The 18,333-nt window shown below is 44.2% G+C and overlaps 1 protein-coding gene across 1 annotated transcript in view; it reads left to right on the top strand.

The window, feature by feature from the left end:
• Positions 1 to 16,069, top strand: part of EPHX2 (epoxide hydrolase 2) — an 86,478-nt gene extending 70,409 nt beyond the window's left edge. Inside the window, exons 16-19 of the mRNA XM_061625861.1 lie at positions 5,631 to 5,700; positions 8,142 to 8,222; positions 11,502 to 11,560; positions 14,197 to 16,069. Coding sequence (XP_061481845.1) covers positions 5,631 to 5,700; positions 8,142 to 8,222; positions 11,502 to 11,560; positions 14,197 to 14,281 — 295 coding nt within the window. The 3' untranslated portion in view covers positions 14,282 to 16,069. The remainder of the gene's footprint in view (positions 1 to 5,630; positions 5,701 to 8,141; positions 8,223 to 11,501; positions 11,561 to 14,196) is intronic.
• The last annotated feature ends 2,264 nt before the right edge of the window (positions 16,070 to 18,333 follow it).

Genomic DNA, 18,333 nt, shown 5'->3' with positions numbered 1-18,333 from the left:
CCCAGGAGGGACTTAATACTGGGAACGATCTATCGTCCCCCTGATCAAAATGCTCAGGGAGACCTTGAGATGAGATATGAAATCGAGGAAGCATCCAAACTAGGAAATGTGGTAGTAATGGGTGACTTCAACTACCCGGACATAGACTGGCTGCATATGTGTTCCAGTCATGACAAAGAAGCAAAGTTTCTAGATATTCTAAATGACTATTTCCTAGACCAGTTGGTCATGGAACCGACCAGAGGGACGGCAACCCTGGACTTAATCCTCAGTGGGGACCGGGACCTGGTGCGAGATGTAAGTGTTGTTGAACCGATTGGGAGCAGTGACCACAGTGCTATTAAATTAAACATACATGTCAATGGCCAATTGCCAAGAAAATCCAACACGGTCACATTTGACTTCAAAAGAGGAAACTTCACAAAAATGAGGGGATTGGTAAAAAGAAAGCTGAAAAACAAAGTCCAGAGGGTCACATCACTCAAAAATGCTTGGAAGTTGTTTAAAAACACTCTATTAGAAGCTCAACTGGAGTGCATACCGCAGATCAGAAAAGGTACCGCCAGGGCCAAGAAGATGCCAGCATGGTTAACGAGCAAAGTCAAGGAAGCTCTTAGAGGCAAAAAGTCTTCCTTCAGAAAATGGAAGTCTTGTCCGAATGAAGAAAATAAAAATGAACACAAACTCTGGCAAAAGAAATGCAAGAAGACAATAAGGGATGCTAAAAAAGAATTTGAGGAGCACATTGCTAAGAACATAAAAACCAACAACAAAAAATTCTATAAATACATTCAAAGCAGGAGACTATCTAGGGAGGCGATTGGACCCTTGGATGATAAGGGAGTCAAAGGTGTACTAAAGAACGATAAGGAGATTGCAGAGAAGCTAAATGAATTCTTTGCATCTGTCTTCACAGTGGAAGATATAGGGCAGATCCCTGAACCTGAACTAACATTTGCAGGAAGGGATTCTGAGGAACTGAGACAAATAGTGGTAATGAGAGAGGAAGTTCTAGGCTTAATGGACAATATAAAAACTGACAAATCACCAGGCCCGGATGGCATCCACCCGAGAGTTCTCAAAGAACTCAAAGGTGAAATTGCTGATCTGCTAACTAAAATATGTAACTTGTCCCTCGGGTCCTCCTCTGTGCCTGAGGACTGGAAAGTGGCAAATGTAACGCCGATCTTCAAAAAGGGATCCAGAGGGGATCCCGGAAATTACAGGCCAGTTAGCTTAACTTCTGTCCCTGGAAAACTGGTAGAAAGTATTATTAAAGCTAGATTAACTAAGCACATAGAAGAACAAGCCTTGCTGAAGCAGAGCCAGCATGGCTTCTGCAAGGGAAAGTCCTGTCTCAGTAACCTATTAGAATTCTTTGAGAGTGTCAACAAGCATATAGATAGAGGTGATCCAGTGGACATAGTGTACTTAGACTTTCAAAAAGCGTTTGACAAGGTACCTCACCAAAGACTTCTGAGGAAGCTTAGCAGTCATGGAATCAGAGGAGAGGTCCTCTTGTGGATAAGGAATTGGTTAAGAAGCAGAAAGCAGAGAGTAGGAATCAACGGACAGTTCTCCCAATGGAGGGCTGTAGAAAGTGGAGTCCCTCAAGGATCGGTATTGGGACCTGTACTTTTCAACTTGTTCATTAATGTCCTAGAATTAGGAGTGAGCAGTGAAGTGGCCAAGTTTGCTGACGACCCTAAATTGTTCAGGGTTGTTAAAACAAAAAGGGATTGCGAAGAGCTCCAAAAAGTCCTCTCCAAACTGAGTGAATGGGCGGAAAAATGGCAAATACAATTCAATATAAACAAGTGTAAAATTATGCATATTGGAGCAAAACATCTTAATTTCACATATACGCTCATGGGGTCTGAACTGGCGGTGACCGACCAGGAGAGAGACCTCGGGGTTGTAGTGGACAGCACGATGAAAATGTCGACCCAGTGTGCGGCAGCTGTGAAAAAGGCAAATTCCATGCTAGCGATAATTAGGAAAGGTATTGAAAATAAAACAGCCGATATCATAATGCAATTGTATAAATCTATGGTGCGGCCGCATTTGGAATACTGTGTACAGTTCTGGTCGCCTCATCTCAAAAAGGATATTCTAGAGTTGGAAAAGGTTCAGAAGAGGGCAACCAGAATGATCAAGGGGATGGAGTGACTCCCTTACGAGGAAAGGTTGCAGCATTTGGGGCTTTTTAGTTTAGAGAAAAGGCGGGTCAGAGGAGACATGATAGAAGTGTATAAAATTATGCATGGCAAGTGCAAGAACACTCTCCCCTCCTGAGGCTTCCAGCAACTGGTTTTCAGAAGCATGCTGCCTCTGACAAGGCTGGCAGAGCACAGCCATCATGGCTAGTAGCCATTGATAGCCCTGTCCTCCATGAATTTGTCTAATCTTCTTTTAAAGCCGTCCAAGCTGGTGGCCATTACTGCATCTTGTGGGAGCAAATTCCATAGTTTGACTATGCGCTGAGTAAAGAAGTACTTCCTTTTGTCTGTCCTGAATCTTCCAACATTCAGCTTCTTTGAATGTCCACGAGTTCTAGTATTATGAGAGAGGGAGAAGAACTTTTCTCTATCCACTTTCTCAATGCCATGCATAATTTTATACACTTCTATCATGTCTCCTCTGACCCGCCTTTTCTCTAAACTAAAAAGCCCGAAATGCTGCAACCTTTCCTCGTAAGGGAGTCGCTCCATCCCCTTGATCATTCTGGTTGCCCTCTTCTGAACCTTTTCCAACTCTAGAATATCCTTTTTGAGATGAGGCGACCAGAACTGTACACAGTATTCCAAATGCGGCCACACCATAGATTTATACAATGGCATTATGATATCGGCTGTTTTATTTTCAATACCTTTCCAAATTATCGCTAGCATGGAATTTGCCTTTTTCACAGCTGCCGCACACTGGGTCGACATTTTCATCGTGCTGTCCACTACAACCCCGAGGTCTCTCTCCTGGTCGGTCACCGCCAGTTCAGACCCCATGAGCGTATATGTGAAATTCAGATTTTTTGCTCCAATATGCATAATTTTACACTTGTTTATATTGAATTGCATTTGCCATTTTTCTGCCCATTCACTCAGTTTGGAGAGGTCTTTTTGGAGCTCTTCGCAATCCCTTTTTGTTTTAACAACCCTGAACAATTTAGTGTCATCTGCAAACTTGGCCACTTCACTGCTCACTCCTAATTCTAGGTCATTAATGAACAAGTTGAAAAGTACAGGTCCCAATACTGATCCTTGAGGGACTCCACTTTCTACAGCCCTCCATTGGGAGAACTGTCCGTTTATTCCTACTCTCTGCTTTCTGCTTCTTAACCAATTTCTTATCCACAAGAGGACCTCTCCTCTTATTCCATGACTGCTAAGCTTCCTCAGAAGCCTTTGGTGAGGTACCTTGTCAAACGCTTTTTGAAAGTCTAAGTACACGATGTCCACTGGATCACCTCTATCTATATGTTTGTTGACACTCTCAAAGAATTCTAATAGGTTACTGAGACAGGACTTTCCCTTGCAGAAGCCATGCTGGCTCTGCTTCAGCAAGGCTTGTTCTTCTATGTGCTTAGTTAATCTAGCTTTAATCATACTTTCTACCAGTTTTCCAGGGACAGAAGTTAAGCTAACTGGCCTGTAATTTCCGGGATCCCCTCTGGATCCCTTTTTGAAGATTGGCGTTACATTTGCCACTTTCCAGTCCTCAGGCACGGAGGAGGACCCGAGGGACAAGTTACATATTTTAGTTAGCAGATCAGCAATTTCACCTTTGAGTTCTTTGAGAACTCTCGGGTGGATGCCATCCGGGCCCGGTGATTTGTCAGTTTTTATATTGTCCATTAAGCTTAGAACTTCCTCTCTCGTTACCACTATTTGTCTCAGTTCCTCAGAATCCCTTCCTGCAAATGTTAGTTCAGGTTCAGGGATCTGCCCTATATCTTCCACTGTGAAGACAGATGCAAAGAATTCATTTAGCTTCTCTGCAATCTCCTTATCGTTCTTTAGTACACCTTTGACTCCCTTATCATCCAAGGGTCCAATCGTCTCCCTAGATGGTCTCCTGCTTTGAATGTATTTATAGAATGTTTTGTTGTTGGTTTTTATGTTCTTAGCAATGTGCTCCTCAAATTCTTTTTTAGCATCCCTTATTGTCTTCTTGCATTTCTTTTGCCAGAGTTTGTGTTCTTTTTAATTTTCTTCAATTTTTCTTGTTTGCGTGTTAATGAGGAACTACCTAATTTGCACGTCTCAAACCAATACGCGAATACCTATCATTAGAATTCCGCAGGTCTCTGAATTTTGTGATGCAGTCCTTCATCTAATCAGTGTGTACAAAACTGCATATATTAATGAAAATAAGTAAACATACATAAGAACATAAGAAGAGCCTGCTGGATCAGGCCAGTGGCCCATCTAGTCCAGCATCCTGTTCTCACAGTGGCCAACCAGGTGCCTGGGGGAAGCCCGCAAGCAGGACCCGAGTGCAAGAACACTCTCCCCTCCTGAGGCTTCCGGCAACTGGTTTTCAGAAGCATGCTGCCTCTGACTAGGGTGGCACAGCACAGCCATCACGGCTAGTAGCCATTGATAGCCCTGTCCTCCATGAATTGGTCTAATCTTCTTTTAAAGCCATCCAAGCTGGTGGCCATTACTGCATCTTGTGGGAGCAAATTCCATAGTTTAACTATGCGCTGAGTAAAGAAGTACTTCCTTTTGCCTGTCCTGAATCTTCCAACATTCAGCTTCTTTGAATGTCCACGAGTTCTAGTATTATGAGAGAGGGAGAAGAACTTTTCTCTATCCACTTTCTCAATGCCATGCATAATTTTATACACTTCTATCATGTCTCCTCTGACCCGCCTTTTCTCTAAACTAAAAAGCCCCAAATGCTGCAACCTTTCCTCGTAAGGGAGTCGCTCCATCCCCTTGATCATTCTGGTTGCCCTCTTCTGAAACACACTTACAGAAACGCACTGTATACAGCAAAGTGCACAATAGTCAGAGCAGCATACAAAAATGTGTGTGTGGAGAGAAATTCGCACAAAAACGCTGATAAATTTTTAAAAACAAAACCCTGCAAATTGCTGCAGAAATGTGGAGAACTGAATTTAAGACTGGAAAGACGAGAAACCAGTAGAAGCTAGATGTAACAGCTCTATGCATCCCAGTGTTGTTGTTGTTGTTGTTGTTATTATTATTATTTGATTTCTATCCCGCCCTTCCTCCCAGCAGGAGCCCAGGGCAGCAATATAAGGCAGCTTCCTTTGTTTCTAATGACTGGGGGGGTGTGATGATGGAATGATAGCTGGTAACCACCAGGAAGATGATCTTCACCACCAGTGCCACCATTCCCCCCCCCCTCCATACACGCTTGGAAAAATAATTAAAGTGCACCTCTGTCCCCGCCCCATTTTGCTGCATGCAAATGGAATGGCGAAATGGGGGCACCTCAGCTTGGCCCTACATGTTCTTATGCTGAAGGACTACAGAACAGCTTGTACTGGGAGGGCAGATGTCACGTTGGCTGAAGGGACTGTGAGACTCAGCAGTGGCATCCTCCGAGGGGACTTGTAATCGGCCTCTAAAAAGCCACCTCCTCTCTCCTTCTGCCTCTTTCAGAGGACCACTGAACTGGTACCGAAACCTGCAAGCAAACTGGCGCTGGGACATCTCTGCGCAGCGCAGGAAGGTAAGGGCCGGAGGGGAATGTGGGTATTCCTTAGCACTTCAGAGGAGGAAGCTCCCTTGATTTGTCCGCCCTCTTGCCTAGCACAAAGCTGGAAAAGCCCACCATAAACCTCAAGCTGATCAAATGGAGAAGAAGATCTGTATTAGTATCACCATCATCATCATCATCTGCCCTATCCCCAAATGTCCCAGGGTGGGTTACAGTCTTAAAATCCATAATTAAAAACACTTAAAAACAACCTAAGCAACATCACAGAAAACAGGGTGGGTCCTAAAAATCTACATCTGAGGTGTCGAAAGCCAGGGTAAAGAGGTGCATCTTCAGCATTTGCCGAAAGTTGTACAGTGAAGTTGCCAAACACACTTCATTCGGAGAGGGAGTTCAACAGCGTAGAGACTGCCACAGAGAATGCCTTCTCCGGGGCCACCACCACCCCAAACTTCCGAGGGTGGCGGAATGACCAAGAGCCCCCCCCTGTGCTGATCTCAACACCCAAGAGGGCCTGCAGGGAAGGGGGCAGGGAAGGGACTTAAGTTATTTAGGGGTTTAAACCAGAGCTTGGAAAAGTTAATTTTTTTGAACTACAGCTCCCATCAGCCCAATCCAGTGGCCATGCTGGCTGGGGCTCGGGCTGATGGGAGTTGTAGTTCAAAAAAGTAACTTTTCCAAGCTCTGGTAAACACTAACATGAGCACTGTGAACTGGGCCCTGAAACAAACTGGCAACATTGGTTGTTTTAAAACGTGCATGAGTGAGTGAGTGTGAGAGAGAGATGTGCATTTAAGTCGACTACGACTTCTGGCAACCCTATGAATCAGAGACCTCCAGTAGCATCTGTCATGAGCCACCCTGTTCGGATCTTGTAAGTTCAAGTCTGTGGCTTCCTTTATGGAATCAATCCATCTCTTGTTTGGCCTTCCTCTTTTTCTACTTCCTTCTGTTTCTCCCAGCATTAGCCACAGACCTCAATTTACAAGATCTGAACAAGGTGGTTTACAACAGATGCTATTGGAGGTCGCTGATTCATAGGGTCGCCATAGTCATAATCGACTCGAAGGCACATAACGACGACATGTCTTCTCATTGTCTGTTATATGAGTTCTAAAGGGAACCGCTGGCAGTAATCTGGCTGCTGCACTTTAGACCAGCTGAAGTTTCTGAGTGTAGCAAATTATTCATCTCTCTGTCAGAGTTAGCAGAGCCTTTGCTGTGTCCTTCCAGCTGTTTTAGGCTACAACTTGCAGTTGACGCAGTGTGCAGCAGCTGTGAAAAAAGGTGAATTGTGTCCTAGGGATCATTAGGACAAGTATCATAATGCCGTTATACCAATCTGAGCCACATTTGGAATACAGTGTACAGTTCTGGTCATCTCCCCTCAAAAAAGATACTGTAGAGTTGGAAAAGGTTTTGCAGAGTAACAGTCATTCCCTCTTTCCAGGGAACTCTGGGAATTGTAGCTCTGTGAGGGGAATGGGGTGTCTCCTAACGACTCTCAGCACTCTTAACAAACTACACTTCCCAGGATTCTTTTGGGGAAGCCATGGCTGTTTAAAGTGGCATAATACTGCTTTAAATGTATAGTGCAGATGGGCCTACATCTCTGTGTTCACTACCAGAATTGGCCTCCACAGTCACTTACGGGCCCACTGTTAAAGACCTTATCTTGGAAGACAATCTTACTCGGCCATGAGAGATCGCCAATGAAAATGTTTACTACCTGAGGATAGTATTTCATGCATCTGACAAAACAAGCTGTACCTGTCCACAAAAGCTTACTTAGAATAAATCTCTTAGTCTTTTAAGGTGCCACAAGACTCTTTGTCTGTGGCAACAAGCTCAGCTATCACAACTGCTACTCTGGAATTTCCACTATAACCCTCGATCTTGGCCTCTTGCATTGTGACTTTGTGTCTGGCAAGAGGGACTATTCCTTGCATATAGGATTTGGCAGCTGCACCCAAGCTGACTGTCCCCTGGCCATCACCAATGGTCTACTCCTCATTCCCCCCATAAAAGCAGCTAGATTGGTGAGGACCAGGTCTACAGCCTTCTCAGTCGTAGCCCCCTCACTTTGGAACTCCTTGCCAACTGACCTCCGCCATGCCCCCTCCCTGCTGTGTTTTCGACGGGCCTTGAAGACCTGGCTCTTTAACCAGGCAGGGGAGGGGGGTTAGGCTGTCAGAGTGCAATTCTAGGGGTTTTTAACTTTTTAATCTTTTAATGTTTTCGGTCTATGTTTTTATATGGATTGTATTTGTGTTTTTGTTGTATGTTGCCCAGAGCGGCAGACTAATCTCTGCCAGATGGGCATCTAACAAATCTAATAAATAATTATTATTATTATTATTCCCGACCCAGTCAGAGCAACGCATAAAATAATGCATGGTTAATCACTGCTGCAAATCGGCCTCAATTCTCCTTGCATCTTTTTAAACCTACAGATCACAGTTCCCGCTTTGATGGTTACTGCTGGGAAGGACGGCGTTCTCCATCCAGATATGAGCAAACGCATGGAGGAGTGGGTGAGTGGCACGTAGTGTCAGCCTTTGTAATGGGCAGCTGACCTTTGCCCACAAATGCACAGACAATCCATCGCTTGGGGAAGGGCTCTAACTCAGTGGCGGAGCATCTGCTTTGCTTGCAGAAGGCCTCAGATCCAATCCCCAGGGATCTCCAGGTAGGGCTGGGGATGCCCCCAATCTGAAATCCTGGAGACTTGCTGCCAGTCAGTGTAGGCGATGCTGAACTAGATGGACCAATGGCCTGACGCAGTATAAGACAGTGCCCTGTGTTCCTGTGACACTGCAGTTGGTGCAGCCAAACCATCCCTCTCAAATGCCCTTCCTGTTGTATGGTCTCCAGATTGGATTGCTGTAATGCTCTCTACATGGGGCTGCCCTTGACGACAGTCCATAAACATCAATCGGCCCAGAATGCAGCTGCCAACATTATTTAAAACTGAGTTCAGTAACAACATGAAGCCAAGAAATTGAATCACTTAATGCCCTTTCCTGTTATCCTCCATCTGCATGGCTTCCAGTTTGCTTCCAGGCTCGATTGAAGGACCTGGTTTCGATCTTTTGTAGCCCTGAACAGCCTCAGCTAGGGTACTTCAACAGCCGTCTCCTCCCATGTGAGCCTGTCCAAGAAAATCCAAATATAGGAAACACAGGGACCTGCCTTATTCTGAGTCAAGACCATTGGTCCATCTGGCTCAGTACTGTCTACACTGACCGGCAGCAGCTGTCCACGATTCCAGACTGGGTACCTCTCCAGCGCTACCTAGAGATGCTGAGGATTGAAATTGGGACTTTCTGCATGTAAAACAGCTGCTCTAGCACTGAGCTATGGCCCATCCCCAATCATCATCATCATGATGAAGGCTCATCTCTGTGTTTCCCCACGGATGGAGGTGTAGGAGTGAGCCCAAAGTAGTGTGGGGGGCTTTTTGATTGGGGCAGCCAAATTGTGGGACGGCCAGCTATGCCTGGCCCCCTCACGACACCCTTTCAGGGTAGTACTCTTAGTGTTGGCCACTGAGCTGCCACCCTTCTCCCTCTACCATAGAAATGCACCCTAGTTATGCCTCCCCCTTAAGAGGTTTCCACATTCAGCCTTGATTTTCCTTCTCACTAGTAACAGATTTTGGCTCTTCCGCTCCTGATCTCTCACTGCACAAAAGCCATCCCACTGCTGAATCCCTCAGTTCTTCACCTTCATTCTTTAGTTCATGGATGATCAAAGCACTCATCACCTTTGGGAATTCCAGGAAGGGTTCTGAGGAATGTTGGGAAACATTTTCTCCCAACTGTTCCTGTATCCTATGCCTATTCCAAGTTTTCTACTCTTGACCCTTTTCCAGGACTGGCTACCCTCCCTATGCAACTCAAACCAGTCATGGGCACCTCCAGATGTCCTTTTAATTGTGCATTCACAATAATTTTTGCTCATGATGGTATCAGGGCAATTATACTGCTTTCAATGCTATTTGCACCTAGCCTACAAAAGTTTCAGGGTGGACACACTGCTTTGCTTCTAATTAGTGGTGACCTGTAGCTGAAAGATTTTCTTACCCCTCATATACCCAGTCGGGCACTGCGCTCTGCAGGTGAGGGCCTCCTACAGATGCCATCACATCAGGAGGTCTGTTCCACACAACATAGGAAGCGACCTTTAGTGTAGTAGCACCAACACTTTGGAATTCCCTCCCCTTAAATATTAGACAGGCGCCATCTCTGTTATCTTTTCAACACAGACTGAAGACCTTCCTCTTTCAACAAGCCTTTTAAGTAGAGACCTTACCCCAGTCTGTGTCTGCGCTAGAATTGCTTTTTAATACGTTTTTAAAGATTTGGTGGTTGTTTTTTAAAAATGTCCTTAAGATCTTTTGTTTTTGATGTATTCTTAGTGTTTTGTCTCTTGTTTGCTACCCTAGGCTCCTTCTGGGAGGAAGGGTGGGATAGGAATTTAAAAATAATAATAATAGTTTCCTGCTGAAATCCTGTAACTTTTCGTGCCATACATATTATGGGATTGTTTTGGGGTTTTGTCCCATTTTTGTTGTGCTATAATACAAGAGTGCCCCCTTGGGATGGCAATAGTGTGGTCACCTTGAGGAACCATCACAGAGCAACTAATAAAGTGGAATGATGGGTGGGACAGTGTTGGGTTCAAATCTAATTCGCCCCCCCCTTCCCTCTGAAGGGGCGAGCTAACACACTCCTCAGCCCTGGATAGGAGGGCAAGCTTGGTGCTTTAATTTACCTGTCTCAGTGGCTCGGCCAGATACCAGACATAAACATAAAGTAGACACACAATACTGCTTGATCAAGAGGGGTCTCTAAGCTGTACAGACAGCAGTCTGACAGGGAAGAGAGCATGGTTTATTAATTGAAGCATCATTATATAGATTTCATAAGCAAAACAAGATACAATATTATTAAAATCATAAGATGGGAATACAATATTACATAGTTAAAGCAAGCGCATCTTCTTATCCTTGTTACATTTCTTATAATTCTTAAAAAGCGAGGAATTGATAAAGAATTCATACACTTGTCAATCTAAGAAAACTTAATGTGAGATATGAACTGAGGAAAAGCGAGGAAGAGAGTTAGATTGACACCAGTGAAAGATAAATATGGGGCTAGTATGCCTGTGAAAGTTATCCACTCAGCAGTATAACGTAAAGCTATGGATACAATTCTAGCAAAGTATTTTGGGAACACTTATTCTTTTGTGCTGAGTTTGCTACACTGCACAGGATGTGTAATATAAAGCAAGACAAGAGAAAACAGCAACAATCCAGAAGGGATACACTTTATCTCCTTTTCAAGATATTACAGCCTGAGAGGCGCCTCTGGTGTGATCCCTCATGACAGAGAAGAAACGAAACTTAGAGCCTTCTGTTCCCCACCTTCTCTTAGTTCCACCATTCATTGCGGCTCTAGCTCTGAATACAATTTAGCATCTCTGAACAACTTTTGGGGCCTAGAAATAAAATATTTCCTAACAACAGTACAGTGTAAATCCACCATGAACTTGCTGTTACTGCCTCAGTGACATGTTGTAGAAGACACCCAGCTGGAGTGGCCCAAAATACACAGGGCTGCCAATGAACTGGCAGAGGAGACCACATTCCCCAGTCTCCTGTTCAGTGTCTCAGTGATAAGACAATGGCGTGCTGCTCCTGAGTCATGTTTAATCCAAGAGTTATGCCGCAGTGCCCACAAGGAATGCTGGATCAGCACCTCTCTCATTTTGGGTCGGCTGGAACCTTTAACCTGAGCCTTTCTTTTCAGATTCCTCAGCTGAGCCGTGGGCATATTGAGGAGTGCGGGCACTTCACACAAATGGAGAGGTAAATGCAGCCAAGAGCCAGGCTGGGATGAATAAATCTTGTTTAAAAAGTTAGTGTGAAAGTTAGATTTAAAAAAACACACAGTTTTTTCAAAAATTCTTTTAATAATTACTCGGGGGGAGGGGGTGGATTTTTGTAAACCTGTAATGAAGGGCTAGATCTGCATATGCACCATGGCAAATTTGCTCTGTTCAGAGTGAAGCTCTAAGTGTTATTTCTGTGTACCCCAGTGGGTCTGGCAGCTAAGCTACACCTTGGCTCCCTCTGCAAGAGATGCCACATGAAGGGGGAGAGTAATTCCCCACTGTTTTAGCACACAGAAATTTAATATTCAGGGATTACTCTCAGGCACATTAAGTTTGGTAAACACATTTAACAGAATTTAATAAAACATCACAGAAGAGAAAATAAATGAAAATAATAACATAGAAGCATTATAAAATATGCTATTATAATTCTAAAATATTGATGCAGAGCTGAAAAACGCTACTAAATCATAATTACCTGGATCAACAAGGCTATCTAGGCCACAAGCAAAGGTTAGTTGGGCCCCTTGGGAATAAGAGAGAAAGATGCTCAAAAGGAAGGAATGTTTATACTAATGTTTTCCTTGGAAGACTGATGCATCCCTGAATTTAATTGCTAACTTTCTCAGTTAGCAAAGAAAAATAAATCTACATTCCACAAAATATCCAACTATATGAAAGACTTCAATCAGTAATATGCCAAAGTAACATACATTGCAACTTTTCCAACAATTTTTATTAAACATAATTTACTGTCATCAAAGTGAAGTAACTGTAGCCACATCTAGTTGAATTACATCAAATACAAACAGTTGCTATTTTATTCATAGAATCATAGAATAGTAGAGTTGGAAGGGGCCATCAAGGCCATCAAGTCTACCCCCTGCTCAATGCAGGAATCGAAATCAAAGCATTCCCGATAGATGGCTGTCAGCTGCCTCTTGAAGGCCTCCAGTGTCGGAGAGCCCACTACCTGTCTAGGTCATTGGTTCCATTGTCATATGGCTCTAACACTTAGGAAGTTTTTCCTGATGTCCAGTCGAAACCTGGCTTCCTGCAACTTGAGGCCATTATTCCGTGTCCTGCACTCTGGGACGATCGAGAAGAGATCCCGGCCCTCCTCTGTGTGACATCCTTTCATGTACTTGAAGAGTGCTATCATATCTCCCCTCAGTCTTCTCTTCTGAAGGCTAAACATGCCCAGTTCTTTCAGTCTCTCCTCACAGGGCTTTGTTTCCAGTCCCCTGATCATCCTTGTTGCCCTCCTCTGAACCTGTTCCAGTTTGTCTGCATCCTTCTTAAAGTGCAGAGACCAGAACTGAATGCAGTATTCGAGATGAGGCCTAACCAGTGCTGAATAGAGGGGAACTAATACTTCACACAAAACCTAGATTATTATATATTATCAAAACCTAGGTTATAATAGTAAGAGAATGTGTCTGGTTCACATCTGGACATAGTAAACATGTAGGCCAGTGTTAGAAGCAGCATTTGCTGTGAACACAACTTGTAATCTATAAATGTTGCAAACGGATTGTTTGAGTTTAGCCGATTCAAAGTTTTCTTTTTATAACAGGAAACATAGGTATATAGATTCAAGATAAGGAATGGGGAATAGTGATGCAGCAGTTTGGTTTGCAAAGCTGCTCTGTCTCCGAAGGACATCACCAAAATAGAAAGGTGCCATCTATTCACAGTGTAATTATTTTAACTGAGCTGCATTGGGGTAAGGGAAATAGTCAATTAAAGAACCAAGGATGGGGCTTGGTCCAGTGTCTCTGGAACTGGCCGCAATGGGTGCAGAAGTGGGTATATTTGCCACAATGCCATACATTTAAAGCACATTTCCCCCTCCCCAAGGAATCCTGGGAACTGTAGTTTAAGGGTGCTGGGAATTGTAGCTCTGTGAGGGGTAAACTACAATTCCCAGGGTTCTTGGGTGTGTGTGCTTGAAATACATGATGTATTTGCATCCTGACACTTCCATTGTGGGGGGAATGTTGATTGGGCCCTTTTTTTCTCCTGTGTTGCACTGAGGTAAGCCAAGGTTAGGCTCAGTGTGTTGTCTAGTCTGGTGCTCACGGTTAAGCTCTCCTCACTCACGACAAGCTTCAGCTCATAAGGAGAGTGCTTACCCATAAGTCCAGCAAACTTTGGCCTTCCTCAGTGTGATGGAGAAGGAGCAAAGGCGCTGTGGGGTCCTCTTTGGGAGCCTGCATATTCGTGCTGTCCCAGCAAACCACGGTTAGGCTTAATTTGTCTTGTGAAGCAGGCCAGTGTCACTCTGTCTTGCCAAAGGCCTCTCTGCTGAGTTCATGCTAAAGTGACATTCGGTGCAGGGCCGTGCAGGTTTAGAGTTCCTATTTCCAAGCAGTCTGTTCAGGCAGCTCTCTTGTCTGTATACTGTATATATCATGTGTGTGTTCTTTTACCAGGCGTGGTTCAAAATGCACAAAGTGAGAAAGTGAGCATAAAGCGCTGCGCCACATGAAATGAATTAGCATAATGTGATTTGGCATCAGTGTAGGTTGTCTGGGCACTGAGTTGAAATCTTCTTTGTTCGTGTGCGTATTACATACCTGCCTTGCCAACAGCACACTCTCCCCGCAGGCCTGCAGCTCTGAACAAAATCCTCATTGAGTGGCTGGAGGGCGTTCACAAGAATGCTTCGCTGCAAACTATTGCCAAGCTCTGAGCAGGACTTCGGTGCCCATCCGGACTAAATTGCTGCTGGTTGGTTTGGGGGAAGAAGGGTCATAATGGATATTTTCTGGAGCTCTTTCAATGCTTTCAGAAACAAAATGTATTTTCATGTTGGTGACATGCAAAAATGTGTTATATTGGGAGGAATTAGTTAACGACAGAAAGTGGACTTAAAATCATGTTTTAAAAGCACAAAACACCCAAAGTGACCTCCTTCCTCAGCTCATTATGATTCTGCTGAAAGGAGAAAAATATTTTTAAGAAAACAGTCCAAACCTGTAAACCGCCCAGAGAGCTTTGGCTATGGGGCGGTATATAAATTTAATAAATAAATAAATAAGAAATTTTACAGTGAACTGGTTGAAGTGTTGCATTTCTGGTCCAACACACCATGGTTTGTTAGATTGAGAACAAGTGGTGGGCACCTCCTCCTCTTCTTCCTCCTCTGCCTGGCTTCAGAGGGGATGTCCTGCTTTGTTGAACTGCAGTTTTCCCATGACATACAAATCAGGAGCCGTTGATTTATGTGTCTCCTGCAGAGAAGCATTGCAAGCCAGGATCAAACCATGTTTGCAATCCAGGTCTGTAGGGAGCACTTAAACCACAGTTTCCAGGTTCCAGTGTCACAGTGAAACTGTAGTTTAACAAACCTAGGAAGTCTCGTCTGGAGCTGGAGTGGGGGAGCACTTGTTCCTAATCCAGCAAACCATGGTTTGATGTCTGAACTGGGCATATGCTTAGAATTCCATTTAGGGTCGTGGCAATGATTCCTCCACTGTCTGCAATAGTTTGCAGTTCTTAAAAAAATCATTGTTACATCTGTCACCTTTCTGTGCACATTGTAACTTCTGCAGTTTGTTCCTTTTTAATTGGCCAATCAGAGCAAAGACAAGCACACATTATGCTTCTGTGATCGGGCCACAGGAATCTGGACCTATGAAATAAAGCAAAGATGTCTTTATGCTGACTCCGCCCATTGGCCCATCCAGCCCAGTATTTCCCAGCCTGGATACCAGAAACCCTTTAGCCAAATGTTTCTATGTGTACTTTAGTCCTGTGGAAGCGCAGAATTTGGCAATGGGTACAAAATTCAGCTTCCTGAGAATCTCAATTTATCTTTAATTTTAAAAAAAAGCTACCAAGTTCCTAGCCCTTAAGGCAGGGATAGAGAACTTGTGGCCCTCTAGATATGGTTGGACTACAGTTGCCATCAGCCATAGATAGCCTGGACAATATGGCGGGTCTTGTAGTTCAGCAACATCTGCAAGACTACAGCTTTCCCAGCCTTTTCATCAGATTTTGAAGATACGCTTTTAAGTGTGTAAGCCGTCGCTACTGAGATCTCAAAAGCCAAAGAGTCTGCTCAATAGAATTTCCACCGAGTGACAGTGTGGCTTCTATGCCCTGCATCTGCGCTTCTTCCCGTAACTAGGGAAATCAGAACAAATCATGCAGAATAAAGACTATTATGCAAATCCTTGGTGCAGAATTGTAACAGAATTGAAATTCTTCAGGATTGTAACACTGGCAAAGTGGATGCAGCTGGTATTACGTCTGGGCCTTTCCATTTCCCTACAGAACATGTGCCTTACTACTGAACCAAAGGCTTCAGTCTTTCTCTGCTGCTGCTTCAGATTACCTTAGGAATCTTTCTACGGGGAAGGTAAATTATTGGGTGTTTAGGTTACAGGGCATGTCTTTTTCTCTGGTGATGCTTTTATTGCTGCAACAGCTACTTGCGGAAAATCAGTAACTGGAATAAAAAAGTTTACAAGCATCATTCTTGTGGCATTGAATAAGCTTTGTTTGGGAGACATGGGGTACATTTGTCCAAGGAAGCACTGCTTCGGCCTGCCTTGAAGTTGGTGCCTTCCAAGTGTTTTGGTCGAGAGCTCCCATCAGCCCCAGCCAATAGTCTACTTTTTATACTAGTCTACTGTTTAGAATCATATAATAGTAGAGTGAGAAGGGGCCTATAAGGCCATCAAGTCCAGCCCCCTACTCAATGCAGGAATTGAAATCAAAGCATTCCCGACAGATGGCTGTCCAGCTGCCTCTTGAATGCCTCCATTATATCATCTGCCTGTAAACTGTAGCAGAACCCCACGCCCAGTAGGTGGGGCTCAGAGGGCAACAGCCCAACATAACACCACCCTATTCTGAACTGGTGAAGTTTTGCAGTGAATTTTCCCACTGGTTTCCCTGAGTGTCGCTACTTGCAAGGAGAAGAGTAGCGATAAGCTACACAGTGGCATAAGGCTACAGGAAGAGAAAAAAACACTCTCCTTTTAAATTGCAGTCCTGTTACTAATGAAAAAGGAATTAATACACACAAACGCACAAAGTTATAAAGCAGTGGGCGGGAGGTTTATGCAGACTAAATCACACCTGAGAGCTGCCATCCTCCTTTTTTAGGACTGCACACAAAGAGGGGCGTCGTAAGATGGGACTTAGTCAGGGTGTTATTAAAGCATTTGATACAGCAGCTCACAAAGTCCACCTTGGGGAATGAATTCAGATTCTGGTAGACTTGGATCTGCTCATTTGGCAAAGTAGGTTGAGGTGAGGGTGACTTACGCTGAACATTTGGGAAGGGGGTGATTGCAGTCTGCTACCAAAACATGCACAGGGCAATGCTAAGAGTGCAGGCATGTTTCTTGTCCATTCTGGGCAAGGAGGGTTCCTTATCTCGTCCAGAGTGCCTAACCCCCCTCCCCAAAAAAAGTCCAGGCTCTCCTAACAAGGTGCTTAGCTGTGGCATTTCAGGATGGATGCCAGCTAGCCATGAAAAGCACATTGCTCCATTTTCCTGTGTCACCTCACCAACATCTGCAGTTTACATACAAGCAAAGCCACAACACACACTCTGCACCATCTTTAATCACTTAAAAAAGACCCACACACACCTGCACAGAATTGACAGATTGCTGTGGTCATCACGTCTATCCCACCTTTCCTCCAAGGAACTCAAGCTGAGCCAAATGGATCTCCACCTTCCATTTTATCCTCACAACAACCCTGTGAGGTAGGTTAGGCTGAGAAGCCGTGACTGGCCCAAGGTCACCCAGCGAGCTTCTTGGCTGAGTGGGGGATTTGAGCCCTGGTCTCATAGGTTATAGCCCAACAATCTAACCACTACACTTCACTTCCTCAAGCCATATCATGCTAAGATTATTTTCCCTACAGGCTGAATATTCACACAGGCTTTTTAAATCCAGGCTGTAAATTATTTTATACGGCCTCTATGCAAAGTTACCCACCCACCCAGCATCTTTTAATGTTTATGTTGGTTTTTAATTATTGAACATCGGGTTTTTAAATATTGAATTCATGGAGGCCGTCAGTGCCTACTAGTCATGTTGGCCATGTTCTGCCTTCAATGTCAGAGGCTGAGTGAATCACGAGTGCGGAGAGCGCCCTTGTGCTCAAGTCCTGCTGGGCTTCTCGATATGCATCTGGTTGGCTACTGTGAGAGCAGGATGCTGGATTAGATTGCCCATTGGCCTGATCCAGCAAGGCTCTTCTTATGTATATATGTTTGTTTGTTTATTATTTAATTTGTATCCCGCCCTTCCTCTCAGCAGGAGCCCAGGGTGGCAAACAATGCATTGAAACACTTTAAAACATCATAAAAGCAGATCTTAAAATACATTAAAACAAAACAGTGTTAAAAACATTTTTTTAAAAAAAACTTTTAAAAAGGTTAAAAACATTATTAAAAAACATATTAAGCAATTCTAACACAGATGCAGACTGGGATAGGTCTCAACCTAAAAGGCTTGTTGAAAGAGGAAAGTCTTCAAAAGGCGCCAAAAAGATAGCAGAGATGGCGCCTGCCTAATATTCAAGGGGAGGGAATTCCACAGGGTAGGTGCTGCCACACTAAAGGTCCGTTTCCTATGTTTGGCAGAATGGACCTCCTGATAAGATGGTATCTGCAGGAGGCCCTCACCTGCAGAGCACAGTGATCGGCTGGGTATATAAGGGGTAAGACGGTCTTTGAGGTATCCTGGTCCCGAGCTGTATAGGGCTTTGTACACCAAA

This window comes from Rhineura floridana, chromosome 4 (assembly GCF_030035675.1).
Source record: "Rhineura floridana isolate rRhiFlo1 chromosome 4, rRhiFlo1.hap2, whole genome shotgun sequence".
Classification (NCBI taxonomy): Eukaryota; Metazoa; Chordata; class Lepidosauria; order Squamata; family Rhineuridae; genus Rhineura; species Rhineura floridana.
Note: the sequence above shows the minus strand (reverse complement) of the source record. Positions and strands in the feature narration are given on the sequence as shown.